Source organism: Littorina saxatilis, linkage group LG2 (assembly GCF_037325665.1).
Source record: "Littorina saxatilis isolate snail1 linkage group LG2, US_GU_Lsax_2.0, whole genome shotgun sequence".
NCBI lineage: Eukaryota > Metazoa > Mollusca > Gastropoda > Littorinimorpha > Littorinidae > Littorina > Littorina saxatilis.
The window spans coordinates 5,461,158-5,481,971 of record NC_090246.1 but is presented as its reverse complement, the minus strand read 5'-3'; the positions used below and the strand labels follow the sequence as shown (position 1 = coordinate 5,481,971).

The following is a 20,814-nucleotide window of genomic DNA, read 5'->3' as shown; positions in this document are numbered from 1 at the left end:
TGAAAAGGGAAAACTGGATCACACGGGTTCACGATGGCTCAGGGGTAAGATAAACCACGCAAAAATAAATTCTTTGAAAATTGTTCGCTCTTTACGGAGGGCACCTAGGATGTTCTCAATTGGTGAGTGTTTAAATGAAAGGGTGTTTGTACTGTGTGTAAAAGCCTGACCGTATCTGTGATGGTTTACGGGAGGCTTACTCTGCCTTTAAGTGGTACGATATCAGTAACTCTCCCCTACTATTGCTACATGATCGATTGCTACCCGCTTGTATTTATAATTACCTGCATAGTATGCATTTGATTTTATGAATAACCACATAATTATGTATGCTCTTCATGCCTCATCTTCATCATCATCATTATCATCATCATCATCATCATCATCGTCATCATCATCATCATCGTCATCTTTATTATCACGTGCTGAAGTTTTCCGACCTCCTTTAGTTGGTTAACTTTTTAACTTATTCATTTTTAATTTTTTAATTACCGTATTTTCCGGGTTACAAGGCGCTACAGCGCATAAGGCGCACCCCCTTCTTTTTAAACAAAATTGTAATCCAGTCACCCATTGGGCGCAGGGGGCCGATAGGGCGCACCAAAATTAAAAAAATATACCGGTAACAAACGAAGAATAAAAATAAGCCGCACATCAAAGGAAGAATACAGAGTGGAAATATGTGTTCTCTGTGTGTGCCGCCAGATCAAAGGCAGGTCCATTGTGATAGCTGGGTTGCCTTGTTTAGACACTGACCTTCTTCCCAGGGGTCAATGACCCAGTTTTTGCTATGAGAGGTGGTTCCCCTGTCATAGATCTGAGAGAGGAAACACTTCCTGCACCGGGGTCAGTGACCGAGTTTAACCTATGGGGCGGTCTCTTTGATGTCTTGAGAGGAAACTTGGCCAGGGTAGTACCTAGTAGCTGAAACATGCATTATCACAAGTTGTTTGACTGGTACTCAGGCGGTCTCTTTGATTTTTTTCGTATTTCATACACGGATTAGGCGCTTCGTTATACAAGACGCAGGGGTCAAACTCGAGCAAAAAAGGCGCGCCTTATGACCCGGAAAGTACGGTATATAATTGTGTGTCTATGCGTCCCAAGGACAGATTGTAAGAAAAGGCGTAGCCTTCAATCTTAATCCTTGTCAAATAAAGTTCAATTCAATTCTCTCTCTCTCTCTCTCTCTCTCTCTCTCTCTCTCTCTCTCTCTCTCTCTCTCTCTCTCTCTCTCTCTCTCTCTCTCTCTCTCTGCGTCCCAAGGACAGATTGTAAGAAAAGGCGTAGCCTTAAATCTTAATCCTTGTTAAATAAAGTTCAATTCAATTCAATTCAATTCTCTCTCTCTCTCTCTCTGTCTCTTTCTCTCTCCCTTTCTCTCTTTCTTTATATCGCTCTCTCTCTCTCTCTTTCTCTCTCTATTGTACATATCAATAATATTTGCAAAAAGCTCTCCAAAAATCTGTATCTTTTATCCATATTAAAACCCTTTGTATCAATCAATCAATCAATCAATGAGGCTTATATCGCGCATATTCCGTGGGTACAGTTCTAGGCGCTCTGCAGTGATGCCGTGTGAGATGAAATTTTATACGGCCAGTAATTGCAGCCATTTCGGCGCATATTTACCTTTCACGGCCTATTATTCCAAGTCACACGGGTATAGGTAGACAATTATTAACTGTGCCTAAGCGGAAGCGGAAGGTCTAAAAAAAATGTTTGCGGAAGCGGAAGGTCTAAAAAAAATGTTTGTGGCACACTGCCAATCTTTTATCAATTATGCTTCTACTGTATGGTGCGGTGCGAGCGAAAATCTGCTTAAAAAATTAAATTCCCTGCACAGAAGAGGGGCAAAGCTAATTGTTACTAACCCGTATCTGTCAACGTCAGAAAAGCTTAAAGCTGCTAGTTTACTTTCACTGCAGGAGCAGTTTGACTATAACCAGGGTTCGTACAGGTCATGGAAAACCTGGAAAGTCATGGAATTTGATTTTTAATTTTCCAGGCCTGGAAAGTCATGGAATTTCAATTCAAGTCATGGAAAGTCATGGAATTTAAAAAAAATAAGAAAGAAAAAATAATTTACCTTTAGCACGCCAGCGGTGATTTTCGTTGCCCAGCCATCCTCCCCCCCCCCCCCTTTGCCAGCCAGCAGCGATTTGCGTCGCCAGCACAAGGCTTGTTCGTATGACCAACTTCTCGTTCGTATTTGCATACGAGAATAACGGTATTTTTAACGGCACTTGAGCCAAAGCGAGGCTCACTTCCTTCCGTTATCTCGTCGTGTCGTCTGCGCTGCATTTGAGTCGGTTTCGTCGAAGTTTTCTGCTTTTGTTTTTGCATCGATAAAGTACTTTAGCGCTTCGACAAGCAAGATGGAGGATGATGAGTTTGAAACTTTCTTTCGAGTTGTTTCTTGACAACAAAAAGTATGCGGAATTGGAACGAATTACCGAGGAAGATCTTCGCAATGAACTGTGTATCGCGGTGAAAAAAAATGACAGTTCGTCAAGTCACAGTGACGGTTACGAAACGGAATTTACGAAAGTGCAGATGGATACAAACAGTCAGTGGCTGGTCCAGTTTAGTGAAATGACAGGACCAGCAAACATTACCGATAATCTGACTGCGTAGCAAATGCTTGACTTGCTTGTCGAAGAGACACTGCGTAGAAACTGACTCAAATTCAGTACAAAGCAAGCCAGTGTCCAAACTGGCAGTGACAAGACGTAAAAAGTGTGCGTGTTCGGAAATGGCGACCTGTGGATCTAGTCATGGAAAATGTTATTGAGGCTCATGGAAAGTCATGGAAAAGTCATGGAATTTTGTTTCTAAAAACCAGTGGGGACCCTGTATAACATTGCAGTGTTAATGTACAAGGCACTCCATGGGCGGCTAGCACCACCATACTCAGTTGAATGCATTCATAACCGAGGCTCCTGAGAGATACGGATCAGATAAATATCTACTACCAAGGACCCGTGTAGATCTAGATATAAAACTAGTTTTGCCTTTGCTGGGCCGTCAAGGTGGAACTCTCTTCCTTCGTTAAAACAAGCAAATCTGTAAATATTTTTTAATCTTCTTTAAAAAAAACATCTAAACTGTTCTCTGTAAGTACACACCCGCGGTGACATAATCATGTGAATCTTACAGTTCTGTCTAATGTATACTATATTAATATTACTATATAATTATATTCACGTCATATTACATATTCATAGCATATAGTATTCATATTGTTTTACTTCGTATATTAGATTTTGTGTTTCGTGTGGCCGTGGTGCTTATGCTTATTTACTGTACATTTACATGTTATGCCTATATGAATTCATTATATTATGTTGTTTATATGCGTGCGGATGTGTTAGTGTGAATGTAAAGGGCACGTTGTAAGATTAGGCCCTTGGCTTAAAATGTTTACCCTTTATGTCAATAAAATGTTCTAAGTCTAAGTCTCTCTCTCTCTCTCTCTCTCTCTCTCTCTCTCTCTCTCTCTCTCTCTCTCTCTCTCTCTCTCTCTCTCTCTCTCTCTCTCTCTCCGTCTTTCGCGCGCGCGCGCGCAAAACATACGCCGTCCACTGAGTAGCATGGAAATGCAAGGTTTAGATGCCGCGGATGAGCTATGTACCGACCTCCACACGTTCTATTCGGAGTCTCTGTGCTCATTTTAACCTGTCTATAATATTATCCGCCCCTACCTCTCCCAGAGATTGATTAACACCCTCCTCTGTCCAGCCTTCCAGAGCCAGCCTACTTCTCTTTCAGCGTCACTGAAGCCTGCAGCGCTTTTGTTTTTCCTCCCAAACACCAACAAAGACCGGGCCTCCCTTCTCGCTTTTGTCACTCCGGAGTGTTAAGTCACCTTTTGTTCAGCCGAGCGAGCAATTTCTTTTCAAGTTCTTGCGAGAAAAGTTTTTATCGCTCAAACTTCGCAATTAGCGCAGTACAGTTTAATTTAGAACTAAGGAGATATTTTGCCATGGAGCCGATGAGAATTGGCGGCGACTGAGCGGATCTTTCCTCCCGCGAAAGCGACAATCAGAGGAAAAGGTTGTAGTAGGGGTCAAAACAATCATTGTCGGGCGTGACTAATTGCCAGCTCTGATGAATAGATTTTACGTTGCATTCCCTGCCTGCTCTCCGGATATGTGACTGTGTTTTTTGTTCCGAGTGTGATTGTGTTTATTGGATTGTTTCGCGCGAACGGAAGGGAGTGCATGTGCATTTAATATTGTCAATTAGTCGCCAGGAAGAATCGAAACAAGGGTCATAAACTGGTGAGACACGAAAGTACCCGGTCCCCATTAACTCTGAACGACGCACATTATGACGTCATCATACTTTTTACGTCAAAGGGCCAACTTTGCAGATCGGGCACCTGCTTTGAAAAGGTCAAAGAAATCCTGTCCTTTGAGTCAGTGGACAAAGACTTATTAGATGCTGAATACACACGCACTTCCACTGACTCGCGCTCGCGCACACACACACACACACACTGACACACACTGACACAATATCATTACGTACATTATTTAAACTTGAGTATAACAAATCAACTTCTCTTCTGAAGAGTGACAAGTTCAGAATCTTTGACATGTTTACGGAAGAAGATGGTCCTTTGAATTATAGATGAGTATCCCAACATTTACCGGAGACCCGAACTGTTCTCACACGCCGACAAGGTGACGCCTACTTTAACGCCGTCTGTACTGAATATTTCATTACACGCAGTCTGATCAGCAGTCCTAGTTAAAGAAGGTTCCGCATGGTTTGAGCTGCCACATTTCTGTGTGACGACACGCATTCAGCGTCATCATCAATGTTTCAGTGTTGAAAGCGTGGCAGGTTTATGTCGTCACACAGGAAGTATGACGGATGCTCTATAACCAAGGTTACTTATTAGATAGATGACACGTGCGCATTACGCCTCAAGTTTTGATTAGCCAGCCGCGGAATTTCTTGTCAAAAAATCTGCAACGAAATAAAAAAAAAATCACCAGAAAAACATGACCCCCAGGGGACCCCTCCTGGAAACTTTAAAAAAAAATTTGTTTTAACTGAAAAGAACAGGTTGATTGAAAACTATCAGGCATTCTGACGCGGCGTTGGTGTGAAATTGAATAAGGGAAGCACTGAAAAAGGGGAAGCATTGAATAAGGGGAACAGTGTCATCAGCGCAGAATCAATTAACACATCGAGGCAAAGCAAAAGTAAAGCCAATGAATGTCACGCGTAAAATGTTAGTAGTTCTGATGAATGACTTATTTAGAGGACTTCTTGGCTGGTGCCGTTCCAAAGCTTCATTGGAGGGTGTTAGATTGTTTAGCGCCCAGCAGAGAGCCTGCGTGTGACTGTAGAAAAAAGTTCATTAGTCGCGAGGACTAAGGCGAGGGTGTCAAGATAAAGCCTAACGCGGCAGAATAGCTTCAAGAGGACTAAGGCGAGGGTGTCAAGATAAAGCCTAACGCGGCAGAATAGCTTCAAGAGGACTAAGGCGAGGGTGTCAAGATAAAGCCTAACGCGGCAGAATAGCTTCAAGAGGACTAAGGCGAGGGTGTCAAGATAAAACCTAACGCGGCACAATAGCTTCAAGAGGACTAAGGCGAGGGTGTCAAGATAAAGCCTAACGCGGCAGAATAGCTTCAAGAGGACTAAGGCGAGGGTGTCAAGATAAAGCCTAACGCGGCAGAATAGCTTCAAGAGGACTAAGGCGAGGGTGTCAAGATAAAGCCTAACGCGGCAGAATAGCTTCAAGAGGACTAAGGCGAGGGTGTCAAGATAAAGCCTAACGCGGCAGAATAGCTTCAAGAGGACTAAGGCGAGGGTGTCAAGATAAAGCCTAACGCGGCAGAATAGCTTCAAGAGGACTAAGGCGAGGGTGTCAAGATAAAGCCTAACGCGGCAGAATAGCTTCAAGAGGACTAAGGCGATGGTGTCAAGATAAAGCCTAACGCGGCACAATAGCTTCAAGAGGACTAAGGCGAGGGTGTCAAGATAAAGCCTAACGCGGCAGAATAGCTTCAAGAGGACTAAGGCGAGGGTGTCAAGATAAAGCCTAACGCGGCAGAATAGCTTCAAGAGGACTAAGGCGAGGGTGTCAAGATAAAGCCTAACGCGGCACAATAGCTTCAAGAGGACTAAGGCGAGGGTGTCAAGATAAAGCCTAACGCGGCACAATAGCTTCAAGAGGACTAAGGCGAGGGTGTCAAGATAAAGCCTAACGCGGCACAATAGTTTCAAGAGGACTAAGGCGAGGGTGTCAAGATAAAGCCTAACGCGGCACAATAGCTTCAAGAGGACTAAGGCGAGGGTGTCAAGATAAAGCCTAACGCGGCACAATAGCTTCAAGAGGACTAAGGCGAGGGTGTCAAGATAAAGCCTAACGCGGCACAATAGCTTCAAGAGGACTAAGGCGAGGGTGTCAAGATAAAGCCTAACGCGGCACAATAGCTTCAAGAGGACTAAGGCGAGGGTGTCAAGATAAAGCCTAACGCGGCACAATAGCTTCAAGAGGACTAAGGCGAGGGTGTCAAGATAAAGCCTAACGCGGCAGAATAGCTTCAAGAGGACTAAGGCGAGGGTGTCAAGATAAAGCCTAACGCGGCAGAATAGCTTCAAGAGAAAACTCCAGTCAAAGTTAACACACAAAGAGCCGTTTTATAATTACACCTGTTGGTCGCGACGTAACTGGTCTTAATTAGGTGTGAGAGTCATTAGTCAGTTGTAGTAGCAGTAGTAGTCGTTGTCGTAGTTGTCGTCGTCACTCAGTGACGGTCGTTGTAACAATATTTGTGCTAGTAATTCTACTACTTGGCCTGCGTTTTTAGCCTACTTCTTGAGATAAAATATCGTTAGGCGCTTGGAAATATATTGCATTGTAACCATAGCGGAAATATCATTATTATCCCTGTTTTTATTATGTCAAGTTATTCTCTGTTGATGTTTTTTTCACATGTGAAAACAAGGAGGTGCTTGGTAGCCGCGTAACTTGATGAACTGAGACTTCTTTTTTTTAAAGAGCAATAACATGATTTGTATTGCTATACCCGCCATACAGACGCACTGTCAAGATATCCTACAAACATATATGGGTAAGTCTTTACTGATAGGCTATGTACACATATGTGACCCTCCACCACGAAATGAGTCGCATGTCACCTCGCGCTGTTCTGCGCTAGGCTTAATATAAGTCCGGGGAGTGTCTGGTAACAGTGTGAGGGTCACCTTAGTCACAGGCTTATAACTCAAACAGTTTTCGTTCTTTTCTAAAACGATTTTCACCACTGGATAGAGCATAAAACACTCTTTATGAAAATGTAAAAATATGAAAATCATGCAAAGGTGACATGCGACTCATGTCGTGGTGGAGGGTCACATATTTAGATCTGTGGATTACATGAAAAATGTCAATAATTATACAACCACCAGTCATAAAACTATTTAAGTAATAACTGCACCGTTATACACTGATTTCACAAATAAATATCTGCTTTATATTAATATGATAAATATCTTAAGACTGACAAGGGCTCGTTTTGTTCAGTGTGAAATTATTAATGCCGTGTTATTCAACACAAATAACTAATACATAAAACATTTTATCACTAAATATACCTACGTTGCTTCACTGCAAAACCGTGGAAGATTCAGTCAGCCTGGGTTCCGGTGTCACGAACTGAAACATCAGTCCTCAGTCTCATCATTTGCGGTCAATGCGCATGCGCCAATCTTGGACTTAAACTGCGACCCGCTTTGACCGAACGAACCATGGGTTAGACCGGTTAGGGTTAGGCCGTTACTGACTGAGGATTAAGGTTAGGATTATTGTAAGGGTTAGGGTTAGGCTGTTCACGACCAGATTAATCTCCCCATGTTAGCGCATGCGCATTGACCGCAATGAGAAAGATTGTTCAGGCCAGGGACCTACTGATATAGGTCTTATGTTCAGGCAGAGCGTTTTCAGTTCGTGACCGTCCGGATTTGGAAACTGCCCTTGAAACTCGGAATTATTTCGGACACTAACGTCAGTCTTTTCTGACTACGGCTCTTCCCACGTAAGGACAAAATCACAGAATGAACAATCAAAATTAAAGCGCTTGAATAGATTCGATTATTTATCGTTAATTCAAGTTAATTGTGTGCCACGGCAAGCGGCAGTGGGCTCAGCCGATTTATTTGGGCAAGTCTGTCAGTCATGTCAGACGGTCAGTATTTTAGCGGAGGGAATCTACCGAGAGTTAACGAGCTCTCTCTCTCACAGTTGTACACGAATATATATATATTCATTTTTATCATTACCAATCATGTTCACATTTATTGAGCTGGTGGAATCAAATGAAAAAAGCCGACAATCCCATTAGCTTGAAAAGCGAAACGAAGAAGCGACGCCTTTGCTTGCTACGCTCGTCCAATCAGCGCGCGCTTGGCTGACGTCACCAACCACAGGCATATTATGGGATGTGCTATTTGGATCTGTTCTGGTTGGCGAAACACCATTGTTTACCCCCCTGCATGGACCAGTATTCCAAGATGGGTGAGCGTGTGTTTGCTGCTGAGAGAATCCTGAGAAAGAGGATACGAAAGGTGAGAGTTTCGTCACATATCCTCTGCTCGCATCGACGACCGACACTTGAATGTACACTTTATGCGTCTTTACTCTTTTCTATCCTGTGTTGTTTGCAGGGGAAGCCAGAATATCTCGTCAAGTGGAAAGGATGGTCGACCAAGTAAGTGCGCTTTCTTTTTCCTTGTGTGAAAGGCGATGAGTGGAGATGGTGTGAGTGAGCCGTGTGTACGCTGCTTTGGGGTGGATGGGGTACCAGCACTGACTGACGGCTTGTTATTTTGCTGCAGATTCAACACTTGGGAGCCTGAAGAGAACATTTTGGACGCTCGACTCATCAACCAGTTCCGAGCCAGGTAGGTAATGGCGTGGTTACGTCCCCTGGAGCGTTGGCATCTTCACTTTTCAAATTAAGATATGTGCTCGTTTTGAACGACGTCTGTATTCCGCATCTGCATGGTACATCCAGTACAGAAGTATAGATGTCAACTACTAATGTCAAAAACTGCTAGTTGTGGCAAAAGAACACAGAATTCACTGTCTGTATGGCAGAAGGGGGTGCATTTCCTGTAGTAGCATGGGGCAACCATATTTTTCTTTGGAATTTTTTCGATTTATTTTTAATATGTAACTACATTCTCCAAGCCATCAGAATTGTAAAGCAGTTTAAATTTTGAAGATCGGTACATATTTGATTTTGTTATGATTTTTTTTTTTAAATTGCGATTTTAGTGCTGAAAAATTCTGCTGAAAAAGTGACCGGCGCCCTTTACAACCTGTCCTGCACACAATTTCAGCTAAAACCTGTTGTCATTGATTTAAAGGGCTTTCTTGTCATAAATACTATACAACAGAACGGATTACGGGTAGGAAGTCACACAGAAAAGTGTAGCAGGACCTTTTTATCTGCCTGTAATTCTGAATTTTGATGTACTTGGTGAACCTTCAAAAGTTATTATTTCTGGCTCTTATGTCCAGACATTGCTGCAAAATTTTTTCTTATATATATGTTGATGGTTGTTCCACATCTGAATCAGAATTATCTTCCAAATATGGAAAAATAAGATCTGGTTAAATTTTCCAATAAATTGGGCACATACCGAGTCTGATGCATTTCTTTGTTCCAAAAATTCTTAGGTAAACAAAAAAACTGTCTCGAAGGTAATTTCTTACAATGTCAACCTTCCTACTGCTGCATAATTATGAACATGCTGAACTGAAATAAAAGCTGCATGACCAAAATGACTGGTCCATTCACGATAAAATTAAAATATTAATTTTGATATACATGTATTTATCCCATGACCTGCCTCTTTGTCTCTGTTAGCAATAAAATCCTATTAACGACACTGATGCGGCAGCTTTGCCATCAATTTAGCGCAACACTTTGTGCCATAATGATATGACTACTCGACCAACACGCCACGGTATCGGTGTGCTGTCAGCTGTTTAACAGTGAACTTATTTGATTAACACCTGTTAGTGTTATTTCCTCACTCCTACTGTGCAGTGATGTAAAGCATGCTTTCGCTCAAAGCGGCTTACCACTGCCAGTATTTCTGCCTTGCTTATCAAAGTGAAACTGAACAGTGAACTCTGCAGATTACGGCAGTTTCTCATAAAACATGAGATTGAGTGTTCCCTGTATACAAATTGAAGGAAAACATCTAGAGAAACTGCACCTTCAGAAAATGCACCCACTGTTTGTTGAATTAGACCCCTTCTGCATCAGAATCAGTGTGCCCCTTCCATTACCAAGGTGTAAGTTACTGTAAGTTGTGTAACATTAGAAGGGTACCACAGAAGGGGTCTCATTCGATATAAAATTGTAATGCCGTTGCATTTCCTGGGAGTACATACATGTACTCATTTTACTGTTTGATGCAAGACTAGATGGTATGTTGAGTACAGTTTCGCGTATATGACATGAGGTTGAAGTCATTTTATGCAGATAGATTATTATATATGAGTCTTTATGACCAATAGACGATTTTCGAAAATAACTCTGTCAAGACTTGCAGGCGTTGTGGAAGAATTGCGCCCGTCACCGCTGGGTTTAGTTCGGACCGTCACCACCCTATGGTCGGTTTATTATATAAAGGGCGGCAAGCGGTTAAAATCAAGTGTCGACAGAGCAAATGAAGGGGAATGCTAACTTGTAGTTATCATTCGCTTGTCTCGCTATACAATGCTATACCACACTGCCACTCAAAGCTGCACTCAGCAAGGTGTTTAGCTTGTGTGAGGTTACATTTTATTTCAGTTTTAAGTGGAAGAAAAATGTATCACTTGGTAATGGTATACAATAAAAGATGGTTGATCATTTGGTATAAGAAAGATAGTTGATCAAAGACAGTTGATCAACATAAATTCAACTTAATGAACAAAATGTGTGTCACTGACTCCGTGACTGTCAGTTCAGACTTGGATGTGCCATTTTCAAACTAAGGAGTCACGGGCTGATCATATACATGTACACTGGAACTTGGCGTATTTTCTTTTCTGGGATGGTTCCGCCTTGTTAGATATTGACGAAAAGCTGGTCTGATACTTGTGATAGTATATAAAAAAAAAGCTAGTACATGTATTTTTTTTCTGCCTTCTTTATCTGATTCTGACTCTGAGCTGTGTAAAATATAAAAAAAACGTTGTGTCGTATAAAATACCTATCTGGAACACTCACAGGTTTGCTTCCAATTCAATAAAACTTTGTAAAGACAAATTGAATAGAACACTTTGTTTCCAATTAAGAAAATTTGAATAGAACATGTTTCCAATATATATAAGAAAAATTGAATAGAACACAATTTTCTTACAGTTTTATTTCCTCTCTTTCTGTTCTTTGTTGCCATGCGGCCTAGGCTTAGAAGGAGTTATGCGTAAGTATGGATGAAATCTTGAGGCATGGCACTTGGTATTAGGAGTTCATCTCATCTTCCAAACAGGGCATGGTTTGCCATCCTGCATAGTTTTAACATGATCTGTTCATCGTCATCAGTAGTGGGAAGAGTCTTTGGTTTTGTTGTCTGTGGCCAAAGGTGAAGGTCAATTGTATCATTAGCAACGCCCTTGAAACCGGGCTGTCATTTTGATGTTGATGTCTCACTCACTCAGTAGTTTGGCTGTGAGTCAGTTTGGGTTGCGTCTTTTTGGTGTATATATGTTCACTGGTAGTGGTAGTTAGTAGCGTTTACGTTTAAGTTTCACTATTTTTAATTTTACCCTCAGCATGTGAAATACATATTTGTTTGTGTGTTTGTCTGGTTTTCTGATTACTGTTGTTAATACTAGATGTTTCAGGTTTGATTCTTGATTTTTTTTATCCCGATTTTAATGCCTGTACAACTACAAGAGAAAAGAATGTTTGCCCTTGTCTCAACTTTCGTTTTTACATAATTTGGAAGTTGGTACATGTAGTTTTCATTTTGTTAATTGTATGATCTGTTTTATTAGCGTGATTATGCATGCAAGATGGGTTGGCATGTTGATATGCCCCTTAACCTGTGTTAAAATGTTTGATAGTTTGTTACATCTCATACATTCTGATCATTTATTGAAAGTACTGCAGTTGTTAAAGTGTTAATGGTGCACGTCAGAGCGTGAGGTTTTTTTTTTGGTGAAAACTGAAATCTCTGTGGTTCTTGTATGTAGCATTTCTATTTGAGAGTCTTTGAGCGACAAAAGATTGTGTTCTTTTAATCATTGGCATTGCAGTTTGTGGATAGTAACTGTTAGAATCAACTGTTAGACGTAGAGTATTTACAAGAACTACATCTGTTTGAGTTTGACTGTAAGCAACTTGGAGAATACCAAGAGCAAAAATAATTTCTGAAGAAAAGGTTGCTCACCATTGAGTATTTTTGCAAACAAGGCAGGCGCTACAGTTTTTCAAATTAATTATAATTGGCAGTGTTACAAGCGGAGCAAAGCCGATGGCAGTGTTACAAGCGGAGCAAAGCCGATGGCAGTGTTCACAGTAGTGCCTCTATTGTTTGTCTCATGTTTCACATCTCTTGTTTGTCTGGTTACAGTTCACAGAAGGACGGCAGCTCCCCCGGAGCCAAGCGTGGCCCGAAACCCAAGAAACGGAGAGTGGAGGTACGGTGCTTCTCTTGGTGAATAGGTTGTCATGACGATACAGTGTTGTTGTAAAACCTTGATCTGATCTGATCTGATCTTTTTCTTCTTGGCTGCATAGAAAGACACAGACAGCTCCTCAACTTATCTTTTTATATTTTTATTAGAAGTACATGTACTAACCTAATTTCTAATTCTAGATGATTTACTCGGTAAGTGTTATTATTTTTTTTCCTGGTTCCCTTTATGTTTCTCTGACACCAACTACACTCACACACACAGTCCCACACACATGCACACTCACACACACACACACAGTCGCTCACACATGCACACTCACACACACACACACAGTCGCTCACACATGCACACACACACACACACCACACACACAGTCGCTCACACATGCACACACACACACACACACACACCACACACCACACACACAGTCGCTCACACATGCACACTCACACACACACACACAGTCGCTCACACATGCACACACACACATGCACACACACACACACACACACACACACACCACACACACAGTCGCTCACACATGCACACTCACACACACACAGTCGCTCACACATGCACACACACACACACACACACACACACACACAGTCGCTCACACATGCACACACACACACACCACACACACAGTCCCACACACATGCACACTCACACACACACACGCACCACACACCACACACACAGTTCTTCTCCTAGATGTGTGCATGCATATATTTACCCCCTATCTTGTTAGAGTCAACACAAACCACCTGGGATGACCCCCCCCCCGGATGTTGCCAGGATTTATTTTTTTTGCTACATTTGCTGAAATGGCCATGACAGTTTTAAGGCAATGGTAAGCATCTTCTTTCCGTCACTGTAAAGAGTTGAGCAGCTCTGCCCACTGTAAAGAGTTGAGCAGCTCTGCCCACTGTAAAGAAGTTGAGCAGCTCTGCCCACTGTAAAGAAGTTGAGCAGCTCTGCCCACTGTAAAGAGTAGAGCAGCTCTGCCCACTGTAAAGAGTTGAGCAGCTCTGCCCACTGTAAAGAGTTGAGCAGCTCTGCCCACTGTAAAGAGTTGAGCAGCTCTGCCCACTGTAAAGAGTTGAGCAGCTCTGCCCACTGTAAAGAGTTGAGCAGCTCTGCCCACTGTAAAGAGTTGAGCAGCTCTGCCCACTGTAAAGAGTTGAGCAGCTCTGCCCACTGTAAAGAGTTGAGCAGCTCTGCCCACTGTAAAGAGTAGAGCAGCTCTGCCCACTGTAAAGAGTTGAGCAGCTCTGCCCACTGTAAAGAGTTGAGCAGCTCTGCCCACTGTAAAGAGTTGAGCAGCTCTGCCCACTGTAAAGAGTTGAGCAGCTCTGCCCACTGTAAAGAGTTGAGCAGCTCTGGCCAAATACAGTGAAACCCCCCTTTTCAGACCTAAAATAAAAGTGAGAACATCAAGTCTGAAAAAGGAGGGAGTCTTAAAATACTATTAGGTTATGAACAGACTTGAAAAGGACAGAGTGTGAAAAAAGGGGAGGGGGTTGTTTCCACTATATCTGCAAAGTTGTGAGATGAGTTCTGGTCAAATAGTGTTCAGGCAGAAACTATGCTAGACATGCTTATATATAAGCACACACCATAACTCTGCTTGCGTTGCAGGAGAGCACAGATGACACATCTGATGAAGATAAAGACGAAGACGACAAGGGCAGCGGTGAAGACAGTAGCTCCGAGACCGAGAATGAGGACGGCTCCCGCACGGACACACCTAGCTCCAAGGATGCAGCGAAGGAGGCCGACAGCAGCAAAGGGGACGGCAAGAAGAAGGACGATGCCAAGCCCTCCACCAGCTCTGTGGGGGGCTCCGGCGCAGCGCCCGTCAAACGGGGAAGGGGGCGTCCCCCCAAGTACCCTCGTCCTGGTATGCCAGGCTACGTGCCACCCACCCCGAAACCTCGAACCCCCGGGCTGAAACTTGACGGTCAGCCGAAAGCCAAGCCAGGCCGAAAACCAGGTAGCACCCTGGCCTCCACAGACAAGAAGAACAAAATCAAGAAGGTGACCACCTTGACCAAGAAGCCATCAGCAGGCAACAGCAGCGGCAGCAGCAACAAGAAGGAGAAAGATGCTGCGTCAAGCGCTGCGGGTGGTGGTGACTCTGCCGCTGCAGCCACGTCTAGGACTGACACGTCCGACAAGAGGAGCAACGGTCAGCCCCCCCAGCTGTCCCCCCAGCTGCCCACCGCCACCACCACCAACAACCACAGCAGCAGCAAGCCCAACGACTCCAGAATTTATGACTTTCAGTCGGACGATGCAGAATCTCATAAGTCGTTTGCTCTGGGCGCTGACAAGTCGAAGTCGCGGGAGGAGGTTGTAGTGGTAAAACAATACTGGACACCGCCACTGGAGGTTGATAAACACAACATCACCATCACGGACGTTGTGTCTGACGGGCTGGCCGTTACGTTTCGAGAGAGCAAGAGTGCGACATTCCTCACAAAGCTGGAACTGGAGCGAGGGTGAAGGTCTCACCCAGGCAGGGAACGAGTGGGTTGGAATGGATGGATGCATGTGTTACTGTATATCAATGGAATTTTGGTGTAACACGATTGAATGCGCTCTTGATGTTTTTGAGCTTTAAACTAAGCGAATCATTCTCCATAATAAGAAAAATGATGAGGGTATTTATATGGCGTAAATTCTAAAACAGTTCTAAGCGCCTCATGCGCCTCTCCGTGAAAAATAGTGTCTTTAATACGATTAACAATTCATGATTTAATATTTTGTTATCTTTCTATCCATGCCAGGAAGGAATATAAACAATGTTTCATTTCGTAATTCAATCAAGTTGGCGTTTTAATGAAACAGATCCTATGATTGGTCAGAATGCCCCAACTCATTAAAAATTACCGGTCATTAATTGTCGATAACCACTCGCTAAAAAAGCCATTAACCACCTGCTGGCGAGGCGCATTGATACAACCTCAACTAGTCTCGGTTAGCTTTGAGGGTCATGTTACAGGTAGGAAATATGAAGGCCAACGAAATACCAAGACCATAAGGTATGCGAAGTGATGACGTCAAATACGTGACGTAAGTTGATGCATGAATTCTTCCAGACTATGTCAGTCAATTCGAAAGATCGTTTTTTTGATGAAAAGAATTTGTTTTAGAGTTTGCTGTCCAGAAACCCGTCAAAAAAGAAGGGAAAATGTATGTGAAAGAAAACAAAACAGGAGCAGAGTGATAAGATAGGAATACAGAGACATATTTCTTGGGACTTGACCCTTGCAGGTAGGTGGACTGAAAGTAGTGTGTGAACAGAACAGAACCAATTCTGTCTGTTTACCATCGCATGAAAGCAGGAAAGAGATCGTCGTCAGATTGAATTACAATAACATTAACATGCTTCCATTTGAAACTTCTCGGTCTTCATCGTGGATTGACGCCCGACCAAAGCTAATTGAAGCCCGACGGCGTCAATCCACGATGACGACCGAGAAGTTTCAAATGGAAGCATGTTAATGTGTAAATAACATTTATATAATTATGTCCTTCTGAAAAGCTGTTCACAATGAGTGACACCAACATTTGCCAATGACGTACATATGCTGAGAGCAAGGGGACATAACACAGGCTGGCCTGATCAAAAGAAACAAAGGGAAGGAAGCATCCTAATGTAGATAACTGAGACTAAGGGTTATTCTCCTTCCTGTGTGTTGATCTTGTCATTTGTGTTTTGCCCTGTTAGGATTCATCAGGTCATGATTCTTGCCCAAATCCAATTTTTTTGCTCGTTAATTTCTGCTGAACAAAGCGGGTGGGGAGGAGGGGGTGGGTGGTTTACAGTGTGCAAGGGTACTAAGTGTGTTGGCTAGTTTTGAACAATTGCAGTGTATAAGGTGGAGTACGGTGTTTTTTATGTTGAGAGTTTGCTTTCAGAGATGTAAATTTCAGTGGACAGAGGTGGGGCAAAAGCATGATGGTCATGTGTAAATGACTGCTTGTGTTAGTTGTACACTTGTTGTTTGACATGTTGACTCACAGTGTGAGTGAAGGAATGGTGCTGCTGAACGACAGGCGTACTTTATGAAATGATTGAACCGTGTAATGATTGAACCAGGTAATTCCCCCCGCGGGTTAGGGGGAAGAATTTACCCGATGCTCCCCAGCATGTCGTAAGAAGCGACTAACGGATTTTGTTTCTCTTTTTACCCTTGTTAAGTGTTTCTTGTATAGATTATAGTCAATTTTTGTAAAGATTTTAGTCATGCAGTATGTAAGAAATGTTAAGTCCTTTGTACTGGAAACTTGCATTCTCCCAGTAAGGTAATATATTGTACTACGTTGCAAGCCCCTGGAGCAAATTTTTGATTAGTGCTTTTGTGAACAAGAAACAATTGACAAGTGGCTCTATCCCATCTTCCCCCTTTCCCCGTCGCGATATAACCCTTCGTGGTTGAAAACGACGTTAAACACCAAATAAAAAAAGAAAGAACCAGGCAATGGTTGAACCGTGTAGTGATTGAACCAGGTAATGATTGAGCCAGGTAATGATACACCAGTTAACAGTTCCAGCGCTACATGGAAGAAGAAAACCCACGTGATACCATAAGCGATTATGATTGGTCGAGACGTTTTCGTCAAGAGTCTTTTGTGTCGTCTGCACGAAAAAGCATGGTTTAAGAGAAGGCAAATGAACGCGACGGTTCATTTCCATCAAAGTTCTAGCATAACCTTCAAGTTCAATCCATTTTGGTGGCATATAACCTTGCTCAGTTATTGGTTGCAGTAATGTAGGTTACCGATTTCAGAAACGGGGGTCCCAATTTTGCAAATGACAACAAAAGTGCACTTTCTACGCGTTCAAATCAACCGGAAATTATCTTTAAATATATTTATTCTCAAAAAAAAACCTATCTGCGCTTGCTCAAAATCCAATATAGCTGCGGAACTGTTAATCGGTGTATTGAGCCAGGTAATGATTGGGACAGGTAATGATTGAGCCATGTAATGATTGAGCCATGTCTTCAGTTTATCACGTACGTTCGATTAGAGAGGAAGAAAGAGTGATGGTGAGGCCATAATTGATTACGTCAGGAAAATTAGAGAGGGGATTCTGAAAAACTGAGAGGAAAAAATAAGGCAGAGGACAAAATGATGGGGTAAATTTGTTTACATGTATAGTGTAGTCAATGTGAAAAAATCCCCACGGTGAAAATAACTTTGACATTTTAAGAAGAGATTGTGAACTTGTGCAATGAGAAGTTGGTGTGGACAGAAGAAAGTTGGATCATCAAGCCCCAGCAGAACAAGGAGAAAGGGTGTGAGAGTGTTTCAGTAGACACTGTCTTAAAATGTTTACAGTACCTGCAAAATTACATGTGAAGGGGTGGGGGTGGTGCTCTATGTTTCGGTGGCTGGAGGGTCAAAAATCTCGGTGAAACTGTAAGTGCAAACTGTGTCAAATTTTTGCGAAGATAGTTTTCATTCCAGTGTGACGACTAGCATAGATGTAATGTCTGCATGTTCATGAGAAAATGGTGCTTGTAAAAAATGCATACACTGATACAGTGCTCATACACTGATACAGTGCTCATACACTGATACAGTGCTCATACACTGATACAGTGCTCATAAACTCAAACTGTGTGCATGGATGGCCAAATCTCAAAATTTTCACAGCTAGCCGGGCGTTTAACTTCATGAAAGTCACTAGCCCGGCAGAAATGTCCCTGGCCCGGTACATACCACAGTTGATCTGCAGTGTTTATATGGCTTTAAAACCCGATATTACAACCAAAAGGGTCGCATTTGACCAGAATGTTCATTGGCCAGCCGGGCGAGCTGCCAGGCGGTTTCTACTAGCCCAGCGGATTATTACTCGCCCCTGGCGACCGGGCGGACGATTTGTCCATCCCTGGTGTGTCAATGTATGTTTGTGACTTTTTGGTCTGATTGTAAAGCGAGCAGGCACTAAATGCCATGTTCAGCCCTTTTGCTTGAAACAGTGTAAGGAGAGACAACATTGAAATCCCGCTGTATCTGTGTCAGTATGTGGCTCAGTAAAGGAAGACATCATCGGTTAGGCGTCCACAATCATCCTATCCATTAGTCTGCCATAGATTGATACTCTTGGCGTCCACAATCATCCTATCGATTAGTCTGCCATAGATTGATACTCTTGGCGTCCACAATCATCCTATCGATTAGTCTGCCATAGATTGATACTCTTGGCGTCCACAATCATCCTATCGATTAGTCTGCCATAGATTGATACTCTTGGCGTCCACAATCATCCTATCCATTAGTCTGCCATAGATTGATACTCTTCAGCTTTAAGGTTCATCATTTTGGGACTGAAGGGGCATTTTGGTTCTGTTAAACTGTGGTGATATAATGTCAGTTGTGGTGGTCTCTGTTCTCAGAAGCATTTAAGTCTGATGATGAATGATGTGGCGTGTAGGCAGCTTTAAGTAAGATTGGTGTTTGACCTTGATTGAATGGAAAGTGTGTGTTCTATTTGATTGTAAGAAACAGCCTGACCAAATGACCTGGGAGCTCTGATGTGTTTGAACAAATCAAATGTGTGTGTCAGTGTATGAGAGAGTGTGTGTGCTGAAAATCAGCATGGAGAATTTGTTTTGGCTGTATCAAATGTGAATGAATGGCTTGATGCTGTAAATTGTACATGTACAGTGGGACCGCCCTATTGAGACCCCCTAATTTAAGACCCCCTAATTTAAGACCCCCCTAATTTAAGACCCCCTAATTTAAGACCCCCCTAATTTAAGACTCCCTCCCTTTTACATTTGAGACCTTTTTTTCTCAGATGCTTTGTTCATAACCCGTGTAAATTTACCCGCATTTTAAGACCGGATTTTCTGACATTGTTTAGGTCTTAAAATGTGGGTTCCACTGTCGTGGGTGTGTAGTCACTTAATGGCTTCGGTGTGTGTCATGCATTGTTCAACTTGCGTACAGTTTCACGTCTGAGTGAAACTAGGGACAGTATGTGTTGTGGCTGATCTGTGTTTCCCTGTGGGTTGACCAGCATTCGTGCTGATGACTTCTGTGAATGAAGCGACTCGTGAGCTGGTGACGTCTGATGACTCGTGAGCGTGGTGACGTCTGATGACTCGTGAGCGTGGTGACGTCTGATGACTCGTGAGCCTGGTGACGTCTGATGACTCGTGAACGTGGTGACGTCTGATGACTCGTGAGCGTGGTGACGTCTGATGACTCGTGAGCGTGGTAACGTCTGATGACTCGTGAGCGTTGTGACGTCTGATGACTCGTGAGCGTGGTAACGTCTGATCTCTCACATGTGCCAGAAACATTGCTTGAGGGTACAGGCCGGGCTGCTGGCTGGATGTGGCTATACTGTACAGTGGAACACCCCCCCGCCCCTCAATTTAAGACTTCCTCTCTTTTTAGACCCTGTTTTTTTCAGAGTTTTTGTTCATAACCATTGTAAGAACACCACCATTTTAAGACTCGCTCCTTTTTAAGACCTGATTTTCTCAGATTTGGGGAAGTCTTACAAGGGGTGTTCCACTGGACAGTAATGCTTCAGGCTGGATGGTATGCCCCACTAAAGCACGTGCAACTAGTTATAGATGCTACCCTGGGTGTGCAACTGGTTATAGATGCCACCCTGGGTGTGCAACTGGTTATAGATGCTACCCTGGGTGTGCAACTGGTTATAGATGCCACCCTGGGTGTGCAACTGGTTATAGATGCTACCCTGGGTGTGCATGCTTAGGCATTCTCTGTACGTTGGGTGCATTGTGTACATCGGAATGAGCCGTGAGGTTGGTTGGTTGGTTGGTTGTTGGTTTTAACTTGTTCATGTCTGTGTGAGGTTGCTTGGTCAGCCGTGAAAGGAATCTGCAGATGTTGACACGTGCCATGTTTCTCTTTGTTCAGTCAGCATTGTGATTGTTGTATACATTTGATGATGTAAAATGAAATGAACAGTTGTACGCCGTTACCCACTTCTTGTGTCATTTATTTGGCCAAACTATCGTTTTGGTGTGTGTGTGTGTGTGTATGTTTGTGCGTGAGTGATTGTGTGTGTGTGTGTGTGTGAGTGCATGTGATTTGATTTTATGTGTGTGTGTGTTTGTGCGTGAGTGTTTGTGTTTTGATTTTGTGTGTGT

General features: G+C 43.0%; 1 protein-coding gene across 4 annotated transcripts; it reads left to right on the top strand.

Moving 5' to 3' along the window:
- Positions 1–8,466: 8,466 nt before the first annotated feature.
- LOC138958064 (chromobox protein homolog 8-like) lies at positions 8,467–20,645 on the top strand. Of its 4 annotated transcripts, none has more exons than XR_011453279.1 (7): positions 8,467–8,589; positions 8,689–8,732; positions 8,860–8,925; positions 11,431–11,448; positions 12,601–12,667; positions 14,309–16,759; positions 17,155–20,645. XR_011453279.1 is itself a non-coding variant. In XM_070329122.1 (6 exons), the coding sequence occupies exons 1-6, from the start codon at positions 8,518–8,520 to the stop codon at positions 15,173–15,175; spliced, it is 1,134 nt and encodes a 377-aa protein (XP_070185223.1). In that variant the 5' UTR covers positions 8,467–8,517; the 3' UTR covers positions 15,176–20,645. The 4 variants fall into 4 exon arrangements, 2 of the variants coding, with proteins under 2 accessions (XP_070185223.1, XP_070185224.1); XR_011453278.1 differs by having other exon boundaries at positions 14,309–16,775; XM_070329122.1 differs by having other exon boundaries at positions 14,309–20,645.
- Positions 20,646–20,814: the final 169 nt, after the last annotated feature.